We start from the raw sequence: 26,442 nt of genomic DNA, 5'->3' as shown, positions 1-26,442 counted from the left end.
TGAAAACTCTGTCTCCAAAGCTCGTGGATAACACGCTCGTGATCGACATTCGATAACGTAACGCAGAGGCCAACTGCCACATGGTGGTTTGCTTAAGTTCCATTTGGGACCCCACCCAGAGCCGAGACAAACAAACATTAACATTATTATAACTTTTATAATAAAAATAATCATTGGTATTCATTTTAATAATCGTGGCGGTTCTTTTCAAGTACACCGTCGCCTCCCTTCCTATTATTGTTTTTTTTCTTTTTTGTGTCATCTTTTAGAATCTCTGTGTTGTAAATTATAGGAACTGCATTCCCCTTTTTTTATTTTATTTTATTTTATATTTTATATTTTATATCTAAAAGACAGAAATTGCCAAAGCAATGTCAATTGACAAGAAAACAGATGTAAAAAAGTCCAAGAATAACTCTACCACACTACACCCATCATGCCACCTCTTCTTTCCGCAGTTTCTTTTTGTCTCCCTAAATTTATGTTCTCTTCGGACAAGAAAATATTAATGTAGACATTTATACACTTTTGAATCCAAAATCTCAAATTTTTTAGGAATACTTTTAATTATTGCTAATTATTACTGGGTAAAAATTACATAGGTACACTAAACATTATAAACTCCTTTATTTTTTTTGAATTTTTTTCTCAGAAAATACGATTTTTTAGAAAAAGTTATTTCATTAAATAGTCCTAAAAAATAACCAAAATAGAAAATTTAAGTTAATGTCAAAGATGCGCATTATTTTTTTTTTGGAAAGAGAAATGAAAAGAATAAAAGAAAAGCTTTAAAGAAATAAAATATTAAAGGAGTTTGTTTTTATTAAGTTCAACCCCCCCTTTTGTACGCATAATATCTCTTTTTCGACCAAAACCCCCTTCTCCGCCCCATGCTCTCTACTCACTTTTATTTTCAACCTCTTTTACTCATCTCATAATATTAATCTACTCCACCAAACAGCGCCACCGCCGCCGCCGTATCCTCCGCCTATTTACCAAAAGAGATGGAGCAAAAACTGACAGTTGAGATAGACCAAATGCCTCCACGTGGAGCTCACCACAGGCGGGCCCACTCCGACACAACTTTCCGTTTCGACGATCTTCTCCTCTTCGACCCTTCCGACCTCGATCTTTCCTCCCTTGACCTCCCGGCTTCGTCCTCCAATCCCGCTCCGCCACCTGTAATCCCCGTCCCCGCCGATTCCTCCGACGACTCCTCATCCAACGGCCCTCCTCGCTCCTCCCACAGTAATCCTAGGCATATCTCTTCCCACCTCCGTAGCCTTTCTGTTGACTCTGATTTCTTCGACGGACTTGGGTTGACTGGCCCCGCGATTTCCGGAGGAGCTGGAGATGAGAAATTTGGCGGGAAAGGAGGGGTGGGAGAGAAAAGGGTTCATCATAGACATAGTAATTCGATGGATGGGTCGACTACGGCGTCGTTTGAGATTGAGTCTTTGATGGCCGTTGATGGTATTAAGAAGGCCATGGCTCCTGATAGACTTGCTGAGCTTGCCCTTATTGATCCCAAGAGAGCTAAAAGGTACCCCTCTCTTTTTAGTAGTACTAGTTCTTTTCTTCTAATTAAATTAAGTGGAAATGTTTTCCACGATTATATGATTTTTTTTTCTTCTCTTCTTGTTTTCGTTGGACTTTGTAGTTTGATTTGTAATTTACCAGAGACAAGTTTGTGTTTTACCTCTATGGTCAACCCACCCCTCGATTTTTTTTAAAAAATTTATTATTAATTTCTTCTTCTTCCTTTATTTTTTTGGCCTTTTTGTTTGTAAAATTGTAATATAGTAGTAATTACTTTATTTTAATTAAACTAATTCAAAAAATAGTAGAAAATATGTTGTCTTATGAATGTAATTAGTTGGTGCAATTACTAAATGAAGTCCGTTTTGGGTTGTAGGATTCTGGCTAACAGGCAATCAGCTGCGCGTTCAAAGGAGAGGAAGATTCGATACACGAGTGAGCTGGAGAGGAAAGTGCAGACTCTTCAGACAGAAGCTACCAATCTCTCCGCGCAGGTCACAATGTTACAGGTAAATGCACTTTATGCTCTCTTTGGATTAGCTTTACACCTCAAAAACGTGATCCTTTGCTCCTTTCAAGAACATGAACTTTTCAGGTTCTTGTATTCAGATGGGTTTTTTCTTTTGTTATTTTCCCTGTTAAAATAATATCTCAATCATATACACACGGTTTTCCAATTTCCAAAGTCAAAGTCTGCTCTTCTCTGATTGATTTTTAATTATAGCTGCGTCTAGCTACGGATTGTGATTTTATATAACATATAATATATATTATCACACACACACACACACACACACACACACAATATATTTAAGCATGAAACAGAAGCTTGCATATTCATCTATAGGTTAAATCTATTATGTGATCATTGGAATAATTGTTGAGACTTTACCAATTTTTTTTGGGAATTTATTTAATTTACTACTATTTTGAAAAACTATTGGTTCTATAATAAGCAGTGGTATTCATTTCTTCCTTGGGGGGAAAGGAAACCTCGCAAAACAACTTGAATTTAAGAGGAAAATCTTTTTGAGATTGTTTTCGACTTCCATAATACTTCTTTGTTGTATAGATGCATAGAGTTCTCTTTTTTGGAAGAAATTTTAAATGTTATACAGGCCTTGTTTTGCTTCTTTTCTAGTCTAATTAATTATTGCCTGAATCTTTAGCCTCTTTTGCTGCCTTTTTAGAGGTTCCATTGTGTCTCTTGCATTGCTAACTGTGTTGTTGACACACTTAATTACCTTGTATAACACTTATTGATCAATCCTTGAAGAAGATGGGAAAAAATGGGTATGCATACTGAATTCTATGTGTCATAAAAACTTTGAGGCATTATGATAGCAACATTGAAAGTTTTGGATATGTGTTGTTGACATTGTAATTCTCTTGACTTTTTCTATCTTCATTCCTTAGGAATCATTTTTCATGCTTAGATTTGTACATCTCAACCAATCAGTTTGGCTTATATCTTAACATACTTGCTATACTCTTGCAATTTGAATTGAGTTCATGATATCCACCGCTTGTTGCTGTTAGAGGGTGTATGCTTATGTTGCTTGGATTCAGATTCTAATGGTGGACATGGGATGTGTCTGACATAGGTGAATTCTAGTTTTAAGAGTTTTTTCCTTATACTTAGAGGTTCAAGGGCCGAATCACCAATTCATGATGCCTAAGACTACTTTAAACCCATGTGTTCAATGGGGATGTTAGGAAAATAAGAACCAAGTAACATAGGAGTGTTATGAGAGGCAAGGGAGCCATTGTGTTTAGTAATAAAATCTGACTACTTCGGTTTTGGACAAATATTAATGCTTTTAATGTGCATTTGTAGCATATATAAGTGGAGCATCATAGTTATCAGAACTGGACTAGACAAATGAACTGTTTAAGGTGTTGGGTCAGTGGTTCAACTGCTGGGTCATTTGGGTCAATTGTTAGGTCAATTAAAATATTGTAAAAAATTATAAATACTTTAAATAAATTAATAAGTTATATTACTAGTGAAAATCCTGAAAAAAGCACACATATTGAATTATGATATATCAGTTCGTCTATAAGAATGAAGCAGGCATTAGTTTAACGTAAAATATAAGCATGTAGTTTAGTTTCATCTTGAACCATGTGCCAAAAATATCAAGTTGCAAGACTAATTTTCAACCTTGGAACTAATTTACAATTATGATAATCCCACCAATTTATAAATGTAAAGTGAGCTGAAAGCCTGAAACTAAGTGCTTTATTATAAAAAATTAGTTTATAATGATAAATTTCATTAAAATTCCACCAATTTATAGTTGTAAAGCGAAGTGAAACTAACAGTCATTATTAAAACAAACAATTTACATGTACAATGATAATTTTCATTAAAATTCCACCAATTTATAAATAAATTTCACTGAAGAACATAAAAAATAAAGATGGAAATTATAGAAAACCAAAGAAAAAAAAACACAGAAAAAAAAAGAGAAGCACAAAAACCTTCAAACTTCAAAGACCCAACTCAAAAGTTAATAAAAGTTGGGACTTGAAGGATACAGCTTCATTACAAACCAGAATTTGTGAGTTTTGGCCCTCAGAAATGGTGCCTCTTGTCTTGAAGTGATCTACGAGGCTCCTGTAGAAAGAGGAAGAAGAAAGGGGTTAGGGTTTTTTCAAGTTGTGCAGAGGTGCAACAGATCTTTTCTGATATTTCTTAGTTTTTAGTTTTTCAGCATTTTTTTTCAAAGTTTAACTTGTTTTTTAGTTATTAAAATTTTTTAATCAATTTTTTTAGTTAAATGACAAAACGACCCAAAATTTTTTTTGAAAAGCTAAATCAATTATGATTATAAAGTCATCTTATTAGTATATGTCAAACACATCTGGCTTATCAGGTTTCTTATTAACTAGCCGGGTAAAAGCAGTTCTATTACAAGTTAATTGCAAAGATGATGTAACAGTAGAGTTGGACTGGTTCTAGCATTGGGTCATCAGTTCAAACGGTTCGATCGTCGGTCCAGTCCAGTTTTGATAACTATGGGCTAAAATAACCAGAGGTCAAATGGAACAAAGTAATCAGAATATCCATTGTACTAGATTCATCTGAAAGCCAACATAAACTGTACAGTTTTTATTTTACCCATAAAAAATCAACCATCCTGGAATACTTCCGGCAAGATCCATGAGTTTGAAGTACTCATTGGGAGGCAGATCAACAGAAATATCTACAAAGGGAAAGTCAGACTTTCACAAGAAGAAGAAGGTGGAGGAATGGAGTTTTTCCTTGTTCAAGCCCTATAGAAAAAGAGGGATTAAGTGTGAAATATTTGATTTGCAGAATATACATCTTCATTCATGTAATGAAATGCATCCGCTTGCCACATACGGAATAGTCAAAGGATAATTAGATGGTAATATTCTACTTATTTCTCAATTGAATATTAGGTTCTTGAAGCTATTATTGACTATTTGGAGAACTCAAAAGTAATGGTTATCTAGCAGATTATTTATAATATGTTAAACAAATCCGCAAACACCCTTTTAGAGAGTTCATGGGCTGAAATTGATCAACCCAACTGCCCTTAGTTTATCACGGAATTGTCATTTTTGTAGGTATAGGAATGGCTTATGGTAGTAGCAGAATGAAAGAAGGTTTGATATGGAACAATTAAAAAGCTATGCCAAAAAGGAGGATTATGTCCTCCCCTCATTCCTTGGCATGATTCAAGAAAGTGCACAGAGCTAACTTTTCCCAGCATTTAATATGGCATGAATCCACCTCAACAGTGTTAAGACATGTTTTCCAAATAGTTATCAGAATCGGATTGGACCAATGGTCACTGGTAACCTGGTGTTAGAGCCAATTTGATTTTTCTATTAGATCATTTTTGCAGTTAACCCGTGTAGAACAGCTTTGACTTGGTGAGTTAATAAGAAAATTGATGAACTGGACTACTTTTACCGAACTGAAAGGGTTTGACATATTTGATAAAATGATCTTAAAACCATGATTAATTTAGCTTGCAATAAAATCTATGGGTTGTTTTGTCATTTTAATCCAAATAATTTAATTTAAAATTTTAATAACTAAAATACAAGTTTCAAAGTTTTGAAAAGAGAAAAGCTAAAATACTAAAAACTAAGAAAACTCAGAAATGATGTACTGCACTTCTGCGCAAGTTCAAAAAACCTAACCCCTTTTTTCTTCCTACTTCTGGCACATCAAAGATCAATTCAATGCAAGAGACACTATTTTAGATGACCTAAATTCACAAAGTGTGGGTTGCATTGAAGTTGTAACCTTTAAGTAACAACTTTTATTAGTTCTTGAGTTTTTATATTTATGTTTTTCTCTTTTGGTTTTTTGAGAATTCTCATCTTGGTTTTTATGTTCTTAGTGAGAATTTATTTACAAATCGATGGGATTTTAATGAAAATTAATCATTGGATATGTAAATTGTTTTTTTTATAGTAATGATTGTTAGTTTCAGTTCACTTTCGTGGGATTTTAGTAAAATATATCATTGTAAATTGATTTTTTATAGTGAAGTACTTAGTTTCAAGCTTTCGGCTTACTTTACAATTATAAATTGGTGGGATTGTTCTAATTGTAAATTAGTTTCACAGTAGAAAATTAGTTTTGCACCTTTTGATATTTTTTGGTACATGGTTCAAGCCAAAAATTAAACTACATGCTTATATTGAATCCATAGTCTAATGCTTGTTTCATTCTTATAGATGATGAACTGATATGTCATATTAAACTACATACTTATATTGAATCCATAGGCTAATGCTTGTTTCATTCTTATAGATGACGAACTGATATGTCATATTTCTATGTGTGTGCTCTTGGTCAAGCTTTTAACTTATGACATAATGTATTAACTTATTTAAAGTATTTATAATTTATTAAAATATTTTTATTGACTGAAATGACCCAATGGTTAAACCAGTGACTCGGTACTCGACACTTTGAATGTGCCATTGTCTGATCTGTTTTTTGTTTCTTTGAATGGCATCTGATCTGGTTAGGTTAACTATGTTTTAACCTTGAAAGTTTCTTCCACTCATGTATTGGAAATTTCTGCTTTGTTCTTCATATGTTACTGGTTGTTAGCAAGCATCAGTGTGGTTTCTTATTAGATTCCATAGCTGTTCAGTTACTAATGTAGAGGGAAATCAGAGGAGGAAAAAAGGAAAAGAAAGAAACAGAGGAGACTCAGAAATCTAGAAACAACAGAAGGAAAAGGGAGAGCTAGGTAGAAATCTCAATGACCCAAACCTACTAGAAACTGAAATGAGATAGGTATCTGTAAGCTACTCCCCAATCCATGATACTTGGTAAACAAGATAAAGTAACCTAAATAACCCAAAAATATGCTGAAGATATAAATGTTACAATTGATTTTATTATAAAATTCTAAGTAATTTGATCCTTTAATGGGTTTTCTTTTTGTCCCTCATAAGTTACATACGAAGTTCTACAGACATAAAAGATTAATCTAGTCAAACTGCTATTTTAAACATGAAGGCATGCATGTGTATATTTTTCATGTCTATGTCTAAATTGTTGATTGATGGTTTGATGATGGGTTGGTTGTGCAGGTTCTTTGCTTCTATTGCTTTTTTGCCTTTTTGCTTTGTCCAGTTTGCACAATTTGTCTGACGTGCTTCTCACTGGGACCGCTTAGTTGTCAATGTTATGCACCTAATTGTATGAATGTATTTCTAGAGTCCTATCAATTTACCTGTGCTGCGGATGCTAACCTGGAAAGCACATGTTTCGCATCTTTAAGGCTCTAATATTTGTTTTAATGCACCCACAGTGAAGGAAGGGAACTGATTCTAACTTATTTTTCTTATGATGCAGAGAGATACCACTGGGTTGACTGCTGAGAATAAGGAACTCAAACTACGGCTTCAGGCTATGGAGCAACAAGCACAGCTTAGAGATGGTATGCATGTTTTACACATTTTTGAACTATATGCTGCAATTTTACCGGTGGTGGCTGGAAGCATCATAATTAAGTGATTGCATTTTCATAGTCATTCATCAGTTATGATTGTGTTGGTAAAACTAACAAACCCGTGCCAATTTTCAGTTAAGTGATTGCATCAAGTGGACCCAATGTGCACTTCAAAATTTTATGAATTAAATGATAAATTTAAAAGTGTACAGAAAAGGACCTAGTTAATATGGCATGTAAAATAATTTGGCACAGTTAAATTGTAAATTTAGAGGTGTTCAAAAAAGGACTTAATTAATATGGCATGGAGAAGGATATGTCACAGTTTTGTTTCCATATGGTTTTCAGATGCCCTATAGATAATGTCATAATATTGTTCTTAATGTAACTAATTCCTACTAGGTCATCAAATAGGTCCAGATAGTTAACAAATTATGCTTCAAAGGTATGGTGTATTTATTTATTTGTCTATGGTTTGCAGCTTTGAATGATGCATTGAGGGAAGAAGTGCAACGACTTAAGATACAAGCTGGCCAAATGTCAGCTATGAATGGAAACCCTTTCAATAGAGGACTGCCTCCTCAATTTTTACCCCACCAAGCTGCCCCACATCACTTTAGTGGCCATCAACCCACACAGCAGCAACAGCAGCAGATGTCTCAGTCATCCACCAACAACCAAACTCTTAATGGACAGCCTCAACCTTGCTTCATGGACTTTAACCAGCGGGCTTAGTTTCATGTTGGAAGCTAATACTTGGAAAACCTAAGGAAATGCATTCAAGGTAGCATCTTGTACATAGACATATGTATATGCCTTGCAGGTTAAGGTTGTGAAGAGTGTTGCTCCAATCAGTCCCTTGGTATCAGTTTCACATATGGCTTTTATCACCCAATAGAGTAGAAATGAATTTAAATGTGTTGTGTAGAGAGATTAGGTCCTAATTCTATTGCATGATTGATGGCTAGATGATGTTGTAACTAATCTTTATATTTATAGAATAATTATCCTCTGGAGATGGTGTATGATCTTTATATTTATAGAATAATTATCCTCTGGAGATGGTGTATGACTTGATGTATGAGTATGAATATGTTTTCCAAGGGAAGGATATCCCAATTATGTTTCTTGCACAAGAATGGGCTGACTTTGACCGAAATCAAAAATCAAAGAATAGGAACCACCCAGCGTGCCAATATTTCAGATTACGTAATGTTTGCCAAGTCTCAATTAGATTTCTCATCTTGCGACCATTACCTTCCCCTGTTCATCTTTTCTTCTTCTCCCATTATTATATTTTAGTTTTTGGTATTCATTCAATTGCGTGGCTTGCTGATTTTTGCATACAATATTGTAACAACATTGCATTTATTATGAAAGCTAATAATACTATAAAAATTTGTATTCAACAACCCCTTGTATAAATAAAGGCCAGGGGTGTCGAGGCTGATGTAAATTTGTTGTGGTATATCCAGGGTAAAACGAATCTGGAACAGACTGGGAGATGCAAGATGATTAAGATTTTGGTACCGACGAAAAGGATTATTAAATCCTGGAAGCCGGAAAGCCCAAGTTTGGTATCCATGTCTCCCCTTTTAAAACTATCAAGTCACTTTATATATATATACACTATTTGATATTATATGCACGCCAGCAACCAAATGATATAAAACTACAACTGTTGTTGCTAGGAAAGACATGAAAGGCCCCGCTTTTACTTGCAAATCTTCTTCTACTTTATTTACAACGACTAATAATGCTTCACCAGTTGCCTTGTAAACAAAGGATGACCCTATATTATTTTTTGGTTGTTCAACATAAATAAACAAACTAATGATCAATAACGACAAAAGAAAAGGCCTAAACGCCAGTTCAAACAACTTAATTTATAAGATGATGTAATAAAAAAAAAACAAAAGATAGTTGAGAAGAATTCATCGAAGAAAGGCTACGATGATGCCTTTTAGATGAAGAGCATACCTTGGAAAACTCCCCATAGCCGAGACCACAAGTCTTAGAGATCCCTGATTGGCCGATCCGTAACAGGGAAGAAAATTTTGTTACTTACTTTGGGCATATCATTACAGAGCAAAGCATTTCAACTTGATAGGATTAAGTCTCGTCCACTATCCTTCATGATTAAAAATTAGATATCACGAATGAGCGGAAAAACAAATGTCACAATCAAGCTCAAAATTTTACGACCATCTAATATTTACACGTAAAAATATAGACATACCAAAAAGAAAAACAGAAATAATCCATCAAAGTTTATCCGGAAATCTTATTTTTTGAATTTTCTTTCAAATTGTCGTGAATTATGTCTTTTATGATTTAAATTATTTTTGTTATCAGATTATCAAGGTAGGTTTAGAGTAGGTATAAGTTTTTTTGTGAGGTTAATTCAGGATGTACATAAGGTGTATAAATTGATATGAACAATTATGTTTTTTTGTTTTTATTAGTGTTTTAGGCAATTTTCTTGTTGCCTTTTTAATTCCTATTTTATTTTTGGTGATTCAAAATTTAATGTGTCTATTGGAAAAGGATGACCTTTGATTGTAGAAAGACATGTCTCTTTAGAAGGACAAATTTGTTTACTTCATAAATAGGTGTGTCTAAATGAAGACGCACATTGGTGATGTTTCACTATTTATAAACACCCATTCCCTCTTTCTGAAAAATTTATTCTAAGCATACTGTATTTTCAAAAACTCTATTCTTCTTCATTTTAAAATTTCTTCAAAAACAGTTGAGAGATTTACGAGTTCGATAGATTTTCTATTTGAATGCACATTAAAAGATCCTTTAGTAGTTCGTTGTATCCTGGGAGTAAGACATCATCAATTACAATCTGTACTGAGGTAGCAACGGAAATCTACTCTGAAGTCAATGCTTTTCATAATGTGCCTCAAACCGGTTTTCACATTCAAAACACTTTCTTATTTCTTTTTGTTGTTAACTGTTAAGTCTCTGTTATTTCTTTGTGTGTTCTTTTTTATCTTTTCGAGCATAGATTCCAACAATTTCAGAGTAGATTTTTGTTTTGCATTTTTTTTAAAAAAATAGTTTCTATTGAAGAACAAATTTCTGCAAATTTGGAGAAATTCTCTAGGCAAAACTTTCATAAATGGCATAATCAAACACGTTATTGGTTAACAACCTGAGGACTTTTTACTGTTATCTCCAGTCCTATTGTTTCTTCAAATGAAAATTTCGATCCTATTAGTCCGTCAAATCAAAACTCTAGTTCTAACATAACTAAAAATACAAGCACACAAACACAATTAGATAAGGATTATCATTGTCATGGATGTATTTTGACTACTTTGTCTAATAATCTTTACTATATCTTTTGCACTAAAAAAATTGCAGTGAATTGTAAGAAGCATTAGAAAAGAAATATGGTAAAGAGGATGAAGGTCTTGATAACTACATTATAGGAAAATATATGAACTTTAAAATGATTGATAATAAATTTATTGTGGAACAAGCACACCTTTTTCAAGTTCTTATTCATGAGTTAAAACAAAAGAAAATTGAAATGTGTGAAAAATTTCATGTGGGTGCTTTGCTTCCTTAAAATGCAAACATGAGACTTTGACTATGGACAATTTGATTATTTTTCTTCAAATTGAAAAAAAAAAACATAGAGATAAGGATAAACTGTCCAATGAGTTTGAGGATAAAGTAAACATAATATAATGAAAAAAATTCAAACTTGAAAAAAAAGGAAGTTTTCAAAAAATAATTTTCGTAAACAACCATTTAGTGTTAACAAGAAAAAAATGAGATGTTGCTTTGTTTGTGGAATACCGAGGCATCTGGTAAGAGTTTGTTGCCTTCGCAAAGACTAAAAAACGTCTGAGACACTGGTTTCACAAGTCAATGTTGTGACTAGTGAGAATGACAATAGGTTTATTTCAAACATTCTTGTGGTCAATTTAGTGTGTGAGTCTACCGATTGGTGAATTGATATTGGTGCTAATATCCATGTTGGTGCTTACCAATTCATATTTTTAAAATATCAAGGCATTGACAGAAAATACGTGAACATAGGTGAACATGGGTAATGCTGTGGTTGCACAAGTGAAAGGAGAAGGAAGGATAGATATATTACTGACTTCTAGGAAGATCTTGTCTCTTCATAAAGTGTAACATGCCCCCGACATTAGAATGAATTTGATTAGCGGCTTTCTTCTTATTAGAGATGGCTATAAATTATTGTTTGAGTCCACTAAAGTTGTAATTAATAGAAATGAGTCTTTTGTTAGTAAAAGATATGTATCCGAGGGTCTCTTCAAGTTAAATGTGTCGAATGTTATTTGTCATGGTAACAAAAGTAATAATAGTTTTTCTCTTCATAATGTTGTTCTTTCTTTTAATGTTTGGCTTGGTTGTTTAGGACATATTAATAATACATCTATTAAAAGAATGATCAATTTGGATCTTATTCCTAAATCTAACGTAAACGTGCATGAAAAAAATGTAAAATTTGTGTGCAGTCTAAATTACCTAGAAACCCTTTTAAATTTATAATTACAAAATCTACAATCTTAGAGTTAATACATAGCGATATTTGTGACATTCAAGTTTACTCTAGAAATGGTAAAAGATACCTTATTACTTTCACAAATGATTTTTTAAAATATTATTATGTCTTTCCAATATGAACAAAAGATGAGGTTTTGGTTATGTTTACTGCATATAAAAATGAAGTTAAAAATTAAAAAGAAAAAAGAATCAAAATTCTTCATTCAAATAGGGGAGGAGAATATGATTATATAGAGTCTTCAAACTTCTGTAATGAAAATGGAATTGTTCATCAATATCCCCCTTACATAACCCAATCAAACGGTGTGGTAGAGAGGAAAAATCAAACTTTATTGGATATTGTAAATTGTATGTTCTCAAGTTCCAGACTCTCAAAAAATTTATGGAATAAAGTACTCATATCTGCATGTTACATTTTAAATAGAGTTCCTCAAAAGAAATTAAACAAAACTCCGTATGAACTATGGAAAATGTAGTAACCCAATTTAAATTATTTAAGAGTGTGGGAGTGCTTGGCAAAAGTTAAAATTCTTAAAATTAAAAGGAAAAAACTAGGACCTAAAACCATTGATGGAGTTCTTGTGGGTTATTCCCAAGATTGTGTTACCTACAGGATTTTAGTAATAAAATTCAAAATTATTGATATAAGTGTCAACAGTTTCATAAAATCGAGAGATATTGTGTTTTTTGAGGATATTTTACCCTTAAAAATTAAGGTGAATAAATTAATATCTTTTGAATGCATTCCAATTTCGGTAGAGTAAAAGGAAGAAGATATGATCAATATGGAAGGTCCTAGAGGAAGCAAAACAGCAAGGGCAAAGAAAAATTTTGGAAATGATTTTTATACTTATCTAATGGAAGATGATCATTGAACATGCAAGCAGGCCACATCATCTGTAGACTCTACTTTTTGAAAAAATGCCATAAATGTTGAAATGGAGTATTTAATAAATAATAAAACTTGGATTTTGACTGAATTGCCTAAGGGGTGCAAAGCTATTGGTTGTAAGTGGATATTTAAAAAGAAACTTTGGCTAGATGGGTTCATAGAAAAATTCAAGGCAAGATTAGTTGCGACAGGTTATTCTAAAAAGGTGGGATTTGATTATTTCGACACTTATTCTCCATTAGAAAAAATGATGACAATCCAAATGCTTATAATTTTGGCATCCATATATAAGTTGAAGATCCATCAAATGGACGTTAAAATCGCCTTCCTAAATGGAGAATTAGAAGAAGAAATATATATGGAACAACTGGGGGGATTTGTCACGTCGGGTCAGGAGCATAAGGTTTGTAAACTAATGAAATCCTTATATGGATTAAATCAAGCCATAATGCAATGGCATGAGAAATTTGATAAATCATCTTGTCAAATGAATTTTCCATAAATGACTCTAATAAATGTGTTTATATTAAAATTACTAACTTTAGGTGTGTCATATTATGTTTGTATGTCAATGATTATTCTCATTTTCGGTAGCAATTTGAGTGTTATTAAGAAGACTAAATATTTTTTGTTGAATAACTTTGACACGAAAGATTTAGGAGAGGTAGATGTTATTTTGGAAGTTAGGATTTTACGAACTCTTACGGGTATTACAATTACACAATCACATTATATCAAGAAAATATTGAATAAATTCAATTAATATGATTGTAAACCTGAGTATGCCTTATGATTCGAATGTGAAACTAAGGAAAAATTCAATTAATATTGGTATACTCATATATCTCTCGAATGCTACGAGACCTAATATAACACAAGTAGTGGGAAGGTTAAGTAGATATACCAGTAATCTTGATATAAACCATTGGACGGCATTAAAAAGGACATTGAGATTTCTAAAGAGTACTATATCATTGGGTATACACTATTTGGGTTATCCTATTGTGCTCGAAGGCCATAGCAATGCAAACTAGATCTTTGATTCAAATGAACCTAAAGCTACTATAGGATATGTTTTCACATTAGGTGGAGTTGTTGTTGCATGGAAATCCTCCAAGCAAACATGTATTTCTTAGTCCTCCATGGAATCCGAGATGATAGCCTTAGAGGCGATGACACAACAAGTGGAATGGCTTAAACATTTATTAATGGATATTCCAATTATTGAAAAACCAATTCCTGACTTTCATTGTGACAATCAAGCGACTACTGTGAAATGTAAATAAAAGAACTTAAATGAGCAAAAGAGACATCTGCGTTTGATGTAGAAAACAATTTTGAGTTTAATTAAAAATGGAGTAATCACGTTGGATTACATTCCTTCTTCGAAGAATATTACGGATCTATTAACGAAAGGACTGGCTCGAAATCAAGTTATTGAATGTCTAAGAGGGATGGGACTGGAGCCCAATAATTAGAAATTACTAGCAGTGGTAACCCAACCTTTCTGACTGGAGATCTCAAGACGAAAGTTCAATGTGGTAAAAACAAGCTATTTAGTGATTGAAGAAGTACCATCTTTTAAGAGTTTTATAGTCCCATTGTGATTTTATGGTACTTAATGTAGTGATTAGGAAGAGTACATGCTTTGAATGAGTTTGCAGCAAATTATGTAGAATATGTTTCCGTTACACATGTCCTTGAAGAACTCACCTATTTGAGTGTGGTAGTGAGGCTGTAACCTATGAGATTGGGCTTTCTCTAGAGTACTCAAAAAGCAAGATATGAGTGCAAGGCCATAAAGTGCGTCCCTATTTAGAACTCAATAAAATCTTGTACGAATGATGAATTAAAGCTCAGGCTAGAAGATCAGTTCAAGACGCAAGTTCACTATGATTCGTCTGAATGGATTTTCACATACTAAGTGAGGTTCAAATCCATAAGACACCTTCATCAAATACATTTTAAAAGACTATTTTGGTATTCCTTAAATTTCAAATCATGTGGGGGATTGTTGGCTTTTTAATTCCTATTTTATTTTTGGTGATTCAAAATTTAATATGTCTATTGAGAGAGGTATGACCTTTGATTGTAGAAAGGCATGTCTTTTTAGAAAGACATATTTGTTCACTTCATGAATAGGTGTGTCTGAATGAAGAGGCATGTTGGTGATGTTTCGCTATCTATAAATACCCATCCCTTCTTTCTAAAAAATTCATTCTAAGCATTCCATGTTTTCAAAAACTTTATTCTTCTTCATTTTAAAATTCCTTCAAGAGGAGTTGAGAGATTTACGAGTTCATTGGATTTTCTAATTGAGTGCATATTAGAAGACCCTTGAGTGGTTAATTGTGTCTTGAGAGTAAGACATCATTAATTGTTATTTGCACTGAGGTAGCGATGGAAATTTTCTCTGAAATCAACGCCTCTTATCGCGTGTCTCGAATTGATCTTCATGTGTTCTTCTTTATCTTTTTGAGTATAGATTTCAACAATTTTTATAACAATAACTGATAACCGCTTGTGAAACCAATGCAAAGTGCTTTAGAAGGGAATTGCTATCTTCCCTATCTCTTAATATTGAATGAAAATGACTTTGGCTGATCTGTTAAATACACCTAATAAAGGAAAATCCCGAGGTCGGCATGCAAATGATCACTACCAAGGCTAATGTTCAGTGGGTCTCTCTCACTTAGACCGGCATATTGGAGGAAAAAAGACAAGAGCTCCCGGTTTATTAGCTTTCATATGCTTTAAATATGAAAAAAAAAAAAAGAAAAGAAAAAGAAATGACCATAAGAACAAATGATATCTTCTGGAATTTTTAACCTGTATACAAAGTTAACATTTGTTTTCTTCCTTCTTTTGGACCTTTCCTATTGCCTTATACGGCTGACAAGATCCATTAACGCAAGAAAAAAGAAAAAAGATTGGTTCATCAAAGAACAAGGGGATGGCAGCAAACCTCTCAGAAGATGCAGACCAAAGAATTGATAAATCTTATAAGAAAAACATGATTTCTGACATTACAACGATTAGAGCAAGAAAGAGTCGTTTTAATTGGAGTATCGTTCATAGCTAAGTAATTGCTGCATAGATTTTAAAATTGTTAAAAGCAACAAAGCTATGACCGTCATCATGCATCTCAAGGTATCACCTTATATATTAATCTGTCCTGTATATACTCCCGCAGCCAAGCTTAATCCAATAACCAGGACGTAGAAGAATATACCTGAAAAATCTCATCATATCACTTGAAGTTCTGTATACAGATATACTTTGATAAGTTTAATACCAATTTTGGTACTTCTGCATTTCGCGTGGAATATTGGCTCACTGACTGAAATGGAGCTAAGCATCTTGTTGATCATGTTTCTCCTGTTCCTATTTGTATGCTCAGCTTTCAGCTTACTGTATATTTGGAGTTCGCCAAAAGAAATGGACGGAATCCCTGGAAGCTTGGGTTGGCCTATAATAGGTGAAAGTTTGTCATTTCTGTCAGACTTTTCAAGCCCATCTGGCATATTCAGTTTTATGAACAAGAGGCAGCAGAGGTAATTAACTAAATTTTGGTATGTAACCAAATCAAATTCTATTCTTTATGTTTTGAAGTATCGGCTTACATAGACATCTTCAACAGATATGGAAAAGTGTTCAAGACCTTCGTTTTGGGGAGATTCACTGTCTTCATGACAGGCAGAGAAGCAAGCAAGATTTTATTGACAGGAAAAGATGGGATGGTGAGCTTAAACCTCTTTTATACAGGGCAGCAGGTTTTGGGTCCAACCAGTTTGCTCCAAGCCAACGGAGAAGCACACAAGCGGCTTAGACGCCTAATAGCTGAACCCCTCTCTATCGATGGTTTGAAAAAGTTCTTCCACTTTATTAACAGTCAGGCAATTGAAACGCTAGATCAATGGTCTGGCCGAAGAGTATTAGTCCTTGAAGAGGCTTCTTCAGTTGAGTTTTCAATATGGTTAATTCAAATTTCCTGATATGTTTTATCTGGAAGGAGAACTAATCCTTGGCGTTTTGCAGTTCACTCTCAAAGTAATAGGCAACATGATAATGAGCCTTGAACCCTGCGGTGAGGAGCAGGAAATGTTCAGGGCCAATTTCAAACTCATTTCTTCTTCTTTTGCTTCCTTGCCTTTTAAAATCCCAGGAACAGCTTTTCATTGTGGTATTAAGGTAACATTTCTTCTATGTTATAAACTCAGCCATGGCATATCACAAGCAAATTTATTCTGGACCAGAATGACAAAATCATGCATGGAACATGGTTGTGACATTTTAGATGAGGCATTTGTGAAAATAAACAGAGTCCTTGGTTTTTTCTCTGATATAAATTTCCATCTTATTAGGCTCGCGATAGGATGTATGCCATGATAGACTCAATAATAGCTAGGAGAAGAAATGGGGAAGTGATCCAACAAGACTTCCTAGAATCCCTGATAATGAAACACAGCAGGGGAACGGAAACAGGAGATGACGGAAATAAACTCACTGATCAACAAATGAAGGACAACATCTTAACTTTGCTAGTTGCAGGTCATGACACCACAACTGCAGCTCTCACATGGCTCATCAAATTCCTCGGAGAAAACCCAGCAGTTTTGGAACAGCTTAGGGTAATGTGTGCTTGATGTTGCTCATGCTAATCCTAATTTCTTTCACTTGAAACTTTTAAACTAGAATCTGGGGGTAGCTTTGCAGGATGAACACTGGGAAATTCAAGCAAATAGAAAGGATGGAACAGATCTTACATGGTTGGAAGTTAATAAAATGCCTTACACCGCCAAAGTGAGCAGCAACCTTACAGTTATTTGGTTATATACTACAAATCCATTTATTGGAAGCTCACTGTTACTAATACTTTCACACATTGAAATTCAGGTAATTAGTGAAACTCTCCGAAGGGCCACAATTTTACCATGGTTTTCAAGAAAAGCTGCCCAGGACTTTGAGATTGATGGTATTAGTATGACTGTACCAAATGAACAGCGATTTCTGATATTTTCTGCAGAAAAGTCACTCTGGTACCAGACTGCTAATTACCGCTTTTAACTTAATTTTCAGGCTACAACATCAAGAAAGGTTGGTCAGTTAACCTGGATGTTGTCTCCATACACCACGACCCTGAATCTTTCCCTGATCCTCAAAACTTTGATCCTTCCAGATTCGATGTAAGCAATCCACAGTTGAAGTTCTGTTTTCTTCTCAGATGCGTACTTAGATAAAACTACTATTCAATTGCAGGCACCGGTAAAGCCTTTCAGCTTTCTGGGATTTGGCAGTGGACCACGAATGTGCCCTGGAATGAACCTGGCTAAACTGGAAATCTCTATCTTCATCCATCACCTGATCTGCAGATACAAGTAAGATGAAATACAATGCTTAAAGAAAAGATATCAGAAACCTTTTAATCGCACAAAGCAGTACATAATTAACGAAGCAATTTGAGATGGAACTTAGAGTTGAATAATCAGTATTCATTTTGTTAATTGGAGAGTTGTCTTTGCATTATAACAATGTAATCTCTATCGCAGGTGGAGACCTCTGGAGAGAGATGATTCTGTGCAGCCAACACTTGTTCGTATGCCAAAAAACAAATACCCTATTATGGTTGAACCACTCTGAAACTTTCCCAGCTGGGATTTACAGAAGAAGCAAACAGATGAAAGGCAACAAACAATGTTAAAGCACGAATTCAAGAACAGAAGATAAATCTGACCAAGATAAAGAAAAAGGCTGGAGAAGTAAATTTTGTAACAAAACTATAATTTTGCTAAAATTTTAAGTATTACAATTTGTTTCGAGTATATGCAACTTACTGTGATATAACAAAGTTATTGTTAGTACATGTAAAGATGAGCCTCCGGAAAAGAAAAGATAATCTCATGATAATGCTCTTAACCAGGACACATTTGAAATTCAGCCCGAGGGTTAACAATGGAAGGTTAGAAGGCCAAGACAGGACACACCCGAAATTCAACCTAAGAGTGCATAATGGCAGACTACAAGACTAGGACAAGAAAGTTGTCATGCTAACGGATTCTGATGATCTTATAGCACCCATAATTTTGGTTCTTAAATTATTATGAAAAAGTGTCGAAACTGGGAAAAAAATTGGAGACCCTATGAAAAGGTGTCAAAACTAAAAAGAAAAAACAGGTTCAAGTTTAGAGTTTCCTAAGAATGATATCCAAAACTTACCTGAACTCAGTACCCTATATTTGATTATGAAATGGATTCGGTTATAGGCTACTAGATTCGAGTAAGGCTTTTAATATCTGACTCGGGTTTAGGTAGGTTTTGGATATCACCCTTAAGATACCCTAAACCTGATTATATATATATATATTTATATTAATATTAATATTATGTATAATGTTTCAAAAAATTGTAATTTGTGAAATTCGAATTTTTATCCCCTTACCTTCTCAACACAACATTTGTCATCTTAACTAACTTTTTTTGTAAATTAATAAATATAAAATTAATTTTTATATGATTTTTAGTTATTTATGATGTTTGAGTTATTTAATTGAGTATTTAATAGATTCGGGTAATTAGCAGATAGTGTTATATTATTAGGATTTGATTTTGGATAATGTTTTGTGATTTTATTCGAGTTATAATAGAGTTCATCTACCTTCTTAATTAAACAAATTCGAAGTTAGATGCCCTATCTGTTTAGATCCCTATTTATCTTGAAATAATGTCCATCAGATATTTCATGAATTGCTAGGTGAAACCTTGAAAGGTGGTTTGTACACATTTTCATAATGGTGGTTATTATTATTATTATTATTATTATTATTATTATAGGATAGCTTTTAATACATTTAAGATACCAAATGCCACTTCAATCTCTCAAATACCCAAAATATTTGGTTTTTGATATATAATATTGTTGCCAAGTAACAGATGTTAGAGCATGGGATTCAAAAACAAAAAATTTTAATCTTAGCATTGAGATATCTTTTGTTTTGATTTGACAAAATTGCATTACATCTTAACTTTAATGACAAACATTTAAAATTATCTAAATTATATTTTTCACCCTCCTAAAATCATTCAAGTATTTGAAAAGCCATTCATGATTACATAACATCACAAAGCTTTTCAAAGCATTGAATCTTCAGCTGAATAAATATAGAGCAAATATGCTTTGATTGGTATTTGATTATAGGAAAGAAGTAAAGAAGAAATTGTTGAAGTGAAAAGCCAAGAAGTTATGGAATCTTGAAGACACAAGGCAAGAGTCGACCTTATAAGCTCCATAGTCGACCCTGTGGCAAAGTGGATGAAGTATCACAAAGACATGAAGCCATAGTTGACCCTGAGACCGAATGCAAGCACTATTCGAGATTTGAGTAACTAGTCAACCTTGATGAAGCTATAGTCGACCTTGAGGTAAAACACTTGCAAGAATCAATGATTTGAGAAGCCATAGTGAACCCCCAAGCATCTATAGTCTATTACACCAAGCTAGACTTCGAAAATCACAAGCTTTTGGAAATGGATCAAGTAAAAGACCTCAAGAGTCGAGAATAGAAGGCCTAATTCAAGATTTTAAGGAACAATAGTCGACCTTAAGAGCATGGTAGTCATCTACAAGCACAACTACTAGATCTGATTCAAACTTGTGTCTAACGGCTTCAAACATCGTTGAAACTATAAAAGTCCACTTTTGACTCATTTTGAAAAAAGAGAAGACTAGCACTACATTTGGAAATCCCTAGAGAGAAAACTTATACATCTTTATACCTCTCTAGACTTCATTTTAGTCTTCCACCAAGTATTCAAAGCCATTCAAGCTCAATTACTTGCAAATCCTTGAGTTGATATTTGTGAGATCATTTCTTCTCTTTGTACACTGAAGCTTAAACATTTAGCATTAAGCCTTTGTAAGGAAAATGTTTGCTATTACTTTTTTGTACACATATTTGTAAAGGTGCTAACTTGACCTTGAAAAGTTAGTGTGTGGGTTATGCTTGATCCCATTAAAAAGTCGATGTAAGGGTTATTGCTTGATCTCATTAAAAAGTAAATGTAAGGGCTATCGCTTGATCCTATGAAAAAGCCATTATAAGGTTTATCGCTTGATCTCGTTGAAAAGGCGGTGTAAAGGTTATCATTTGATCCTTTTAAAAATCAATAATCCTTTTAGTGAATTGGAAATTCCTTGGTGAGCTAAAGGCGTGGATGTAGGAACTTGAGAAAGTCGAAACACTATCAAAATCCTTTTGTCTTGATTTATTTTTATGCTTTGTGATTTATTGTTGACATTTGTTTTAAAGAAATCACTTGCTTTGCTTTTGACACAAAAAGAAAATTTATTTTTCAAAAAAAGGGTTATTCTTCATTGAGTTTGCATAGAAAATTTTTAAAATACCAATTCACCCTCCTCTTGATATTTATTGCATTGAGCTTACTATGCTAACAATTAGAAAAAGATTTTAAAATGTCTAGTCGTTAGTATGTAAAAAGATTACAAACGATAAAATCTCGAAGATAAAATCTATCGATTGACTGTATTTTTTACTAATGAAATCAATTCACTGAACACTTTATAGTGTATGACAAGATCATTAAACTCTCATAAAGTTTTTCTATAGCAAAATAATTTAAAAGTTATTTGAAAAAAATTAGAGAAGATGGAGAAAGTAATTGCAAATTGTTTCTATATCAACGATATGCCTCGTTGTACATAGATAACTTTTTGAACAAACATAATTATTTGAATAGACATAACTTTTTGAACAACTATAATTATTCAAAGGACTTTCTTGTTTTATTTTTTTCATTGTGGGATTATGTCCCACACTATTATTGTTGAAAATGTCCAACAAACCCCCACCATTTTCAAAATAATCCAAATTTTTGATAATCCTAAAAATCAATTGCATAAATGAAAGTGTCTTCCAATCGAATCTTTACTTAGTGCAAACATGTTAAAATTAACCAAAATTGAATGGTAGGCTATGATCTAAACTAGATATTCCATTTAATTAACTGAACACATCTCACATAATGATTTCAACACCTAATGAATGCACCAATATCCGGTGACACCTTTATGATCATGTTTCTACATCCCATTTTCGTAAGTGCTATTAGAGCCAAGTTCTTAGAAATAATCACATTTCAAACTCACATTGTTGGATCCCATTAAGAATGTATCGTAACTATAGCAATCTAACAAATTTATGTTATGGATTTGCACTTTACTTGGGATGAAATGTAATACATCATATTTATAGTGTTATTAGATACATACAAATGATGTACTTTGTCTCATTGAACTCAAGACTTGACGTTATACCAAGCGTTGATTCGAGGTTCTACCATAGTTGACTTTAATTTATGAGATTAAATGTCATTCCTTTTAAGGTCTTATTTATAATATCTTTATACTTTTTGTTAAAAGATCCGTCACATTTTCACTTGACCTCACAAAGGTTATAGTGATCACTCTATATGTTTAGACTTTCCATTATGCACTCTGTTATATTCTCTTGCTAGAGTTTGCTTCACTATCACAATAAATTAATATTGGAGAAAATTGGTTGAGGCCACAAAGGTAAACCATATCGTAAGTTTCTTAGCCATTCACCTTCTTTGGTGGCAACAACCAGTGTAATAAATTTGACCACCATAGAGGAATCCATAATACATGTTTGTTTCTTGAAACCGCAAGAAATACCTCCCCTACCAAACACGAAGATTGACTAACTTGTAAAAGCATTATCTTCCAAACTTATAATCCAACTAGCATTTGAATATCTTCCTAGTATTTATGGATATCCATTATAGCAAAGACTATAATTGATTGTTTTATTTAAGTATCCAAATACTCTACTAGTTGTTAATGCAACTTACTTGGATTAATTATGTACCCACTCAATTTTCCAATAGAAAATGCTATATTAGGTGTTGTTCACATCATTGCATACATTAGTTAACTAGTCATTCCTTTTTTTTTTTTTTGCTTAGCACCAGCCTGTAGACATATATTTTTTTACTGTTACTTTAGACCAATGGATCCCAAATAAAATAATAATAATAAATAATAAAAAAAATAATAAATCACTGTTAAAAAAAACTGAAACCCATGTTTGGCCTCCATAGTCAACTCATTTAGGAAATAGCCTGCATAGAGCATTTAATGCCCCTTAGGCAGTCGGATCTGGGTCACCTCTGACTGCCACTCATAATTTTCTTTGACTTGGACCCTCTTACCTTTGAAATCATGCTCAGAAGAGCATGGTTTCACTTTCTGATTGTCCAAAAGCTTAGACAATCAGGTTCTATAAGAACCCTCAAAGTGTTTGGTAAAACGAGGGAAGTTGGTATTCAACAAGAACCCTAGAAATGAAAAAACTAGTAGCCAAAAATCCCATTTTTAAAGAACCTTAGCCTATCGAAACCCTAAAAACCCTTGCTAAAAGTCTAAAAATCCTTAAGAAAACAAAAACCAAAATACCCTAGTTTTCTACCAACCGACATTCCTAGCCACAATAAAAAACTAAACACAAAAAAAAAAAACAAAAAAAAGGCAATAATAATAAAAAAATAAAAAAAAAGTAGGATCGGGGGATTTCTTTTTGCTCTTTCTTTTCTTTTGGGATTTTCATGGTTTTTGAGAGTTTAGGTTTCGAATTTGGTGGCTTTTGAAACTAGATCGAAGGAGAAAGGAGATTTCGGGAAGCAAAAAGGGTTTTAGGGATCGGTGGTGGTTAAAGGTTGAGAGGGAAAGGAAAAGTTGAAAGTTTTAGAGAGAAGTCAGAGAGAGTACCTACCAAAGAGAGAAAGTGGGAAGGGAAAGTGAAGAGAAAGAAAGAAAAAGGGGTTTATATACCTAGGCATAAGTGGGCAAAACGACATCATTTTGTTGATAGCAGTTTGGTGCTGAAAGGGAAGCTTAGAACGACGCCGTTTTATGAAGAGCAAATTCTTTTCCTAGGGCACCTAAACGGTGCGTTTCGTAGGAGGGGGATTTGGGCTCTTGAAGCAAGCTTAGGGGTTTTCTACTGGTCCGATTTTCCTTGGGCTAATTTGGGCTCAAGTCTTGGGTATGTTTTAGATCTCTGGTTTATTGGGCTTGTACTTTTGATATTTGAGTTGACTGGTTTTTTTTAGAAAGTTTTTAATATAGCTTTATGAAAATAATATGCATGTGAGAAATATATATAGTGAAATAGTAAAAATAAAATATATTAATGTTGCAATATGAATATTAGAAATATAGGTAAGAAAGTAGTACATACATGTTGGTAATATATATATAACATAACTATTGAAGATAATATCAAATTATACCAATGATGGAATGTTCATCCGGAATGCGAAAAGTCGCAATCTCGAATGAATATTTCTAAGTTAGGGATTTCACTTAAGACCTTACTAGTATGATGAGAGGATTTTAATTTCAAGTCCTGATATTTATAATCCTGAGTAAATGAAAAACACATTAACTTAATTACTAATATAGTAACGAAAAGAAATAATGAAGTAATGATAATAATAAATATAAAAGAGAAAACATAAAATATATATAGTTTTAAAATATAGTATTATATAAAATAATAATGTTCATGATGATAAACATAGTAAAAGATAAAATTTTCAGAGATAATAAATTCATAATAATAATGAATATGACTTAAATATAAATGGCAAATATATATATATATATATATATGTAATCATAAAAATTAGATATATGTGAGAACGTGGCAAAATAGTAAGTCCAAAAAGAAAATAGGTTAGGTTTATAAAAATTTAGGGAAAAAGTTGAGAAATGTATGCATAAATAATAATTCTAACATAAAATATTTGGTCAAAGAAATAACATTCAGGCGAAAGGAAAATATACTTAGCCAAATAAATAAATACTTAAATATATAAAAATATGTAATAAAACAAAATTATATAAAAATAGAAGATTTATTCATGAGATATATATAAATAGAAAAAGGAAATCTTAAAGAAATAGCAAGGGAGTTATGGGAAGGTTAAGGAACAAATATTAATCTTCATAGGCACATCACACATCATCATTGCATTATTAAATGGCATGGCATGTAGATAGATTTTGTACATGAGTATAAGTCCCGATGATGGGACTTTCCAAGGGAGCTTGCAAAGTTGAGTTTCTTCGAAAAAATTTCTAGGTGAAAAGAGACATTTGAGTCCCACTAGTATGATGGGAGGGCTCGGATAATGTCTTTAACAAAAGGCTTTCACTAGCATTAGGGTGTGCATTCACGAAAAATATTATTTTCAAACGCGAATGATTACCCTGATAATGGGATTTATTCATTAAACTTGTGAAGGTAAGTTTCTCGGATAATTCCCTTAGTGAGAGGACATCCCCGAATCCCACTAGTATGATGAGCGGATTCGGGAAATATCCTTAATAAAAGGTTTTCATTTGACATTATCTAGATTTTATGTCATGCATTTCACAATTGCATCATGTGCATGTCTCACTCATAAAACTGAATAAAATGTTTTAATTTGTTAATAAAATAAAAGATAAAACAAATAAACAAGGATTAGGGAAGCATAAGAATAAAATTAAAAAGCTAAGGTTAATAGGATAACTTATGGTTAAGTGGTACCGTACGTGGAATGAGCATCACAAGAGTGCTAATGATTCCCCGTGTGTAACCGTACTCCTGAACTCAACTCTGAAATATGTAGACCGAGTCTTGTTCTTTAAGCGATCCTAAAATTAATTTAAGACTTCTGTTGAGAAGAACAAATTTAATAAGTGACCAATCGCACCTAGATAAAAAAGATTGGTGTGACTCCCTAAATTTTCCACGTCTAGCGGTTGGATTTCCAAACCTGCACGTTATGACACTGCCTACATGTCTTGCTTTTACTGCTATATAGGGAGTTACTCCACGTATTGCTTGACATAAAACAGATAATGGATTTGTTTCTGTCTTTTATTGGTTTTTTCATTGATTTAATCATTCACGTCTAATGGACGAATAGGCCAAATGGCCATCCCTTCAAATAACAAACACTTGACTTGTAATAAACCAGAATACAAAAAATACTACAACACAGTACATCAACAATATCAAATAGTTCCCATGAACCTAAAATGGGGAGCCCACAATATAATTTAAGGCCAAGACTATGCATTAGATAATCATAGAGGTAAAGTAGAAATGGGCACAACCAAGGAACTCATGATGAATAATGAAAATCCCATCCCAAGCAATGGTTAAAACACTAATAAAATAAATCCCAAGCAAGGAAGTGATGCCTCAAGACCTCTTCGTAAGCTCAATGTTGTAGTAAAATCAACATTAAACAACATCTCCCAACAATTGTAGGCAAGTCCAGTGAAAATGTCACGACCTGGAACCTCCCTCAGGCCCATGACAATCGCCGCGACATCCCAATTGACACTCATTATCCGGAATGCCAACCGAAACCCCGTAAGGCTTACATATCAGTTTCTTTCCTTTCCTGTGA

At 33.3% G+C, this 26,442-nt stretch overlaps 2 protein-coding genes across 2 annotated transcripts; both read left to right on the top strand.

The window, feature by feature from the left end:
- Positions 1-864: 864 nt before the first annotated feature.
- On the top strand, positions 865-8,371 carry VIP1 (VIRE2-interacting protein 1). Its single transcript, XM_018125592.2, has 4 exons — positions 865-1,543; positions 1,916-2,048; positions 7,397-7,481; positions 7,975-8,371. Exons 1-4 carry the CDS (start codon positions 1,005-1,007, stop codon positions 8,226-8,228), a joined length of 1,011 nt encoding a protein of 336 aa, XP_017981081.2. The 5' UTR covers positions 865-1,004; the 3' UTR covers positions 8,229-8,371.
- Positions 8,372-16,616: 8,245 nt separating this feature from the next.
- Positions 16,617-18,753, top strand: LOC18592589 (abscisic acid 8'-hydroxylase 3-like). Its single transcript, XM_088809206.1, has 7 exons — positions 16,617-16,898; positions 16,978-17,130; positions 17,304-17,570; positions 17,656-17,914; positions 18,019-18,125; positions 18,199-18,317; positions 18,489-18,753. Exons 1-7 carry the CDS (start codon positions 16,629-16,631, stop codon positions 18,577-18,579), a joined length of 1,266 nt encoding a protein of 421 aa, XP_088665332.1. The 5' UTR covers positions 16,617-16,628; the 3' UTR covers positions 18,580-18,753.
- The last annotated feature ends 7,689 nt before the right edge of the window (positions 18,754-26,442 follow it).

The sequence above is a fragment of the Theobroma cacao genome, chromosome 8 (genome assembly GCF_053813885.1).
Source record: "Theobroma cacao isolate CCN51 chromosome 8, ASM5381388v1, whole genome shotgun sequence".
Lineage (NCBI taxonomy): Eukaryota > Viridiplantae > Streptophyta > Magnoliopsida > Malvales > Malvaceae > Theobroma > Theobroma cacao.
Note: the sequence above shows the minus strand (reverse complement) of the source record. Positions and strands in the feature narration are given on the sequence as shown.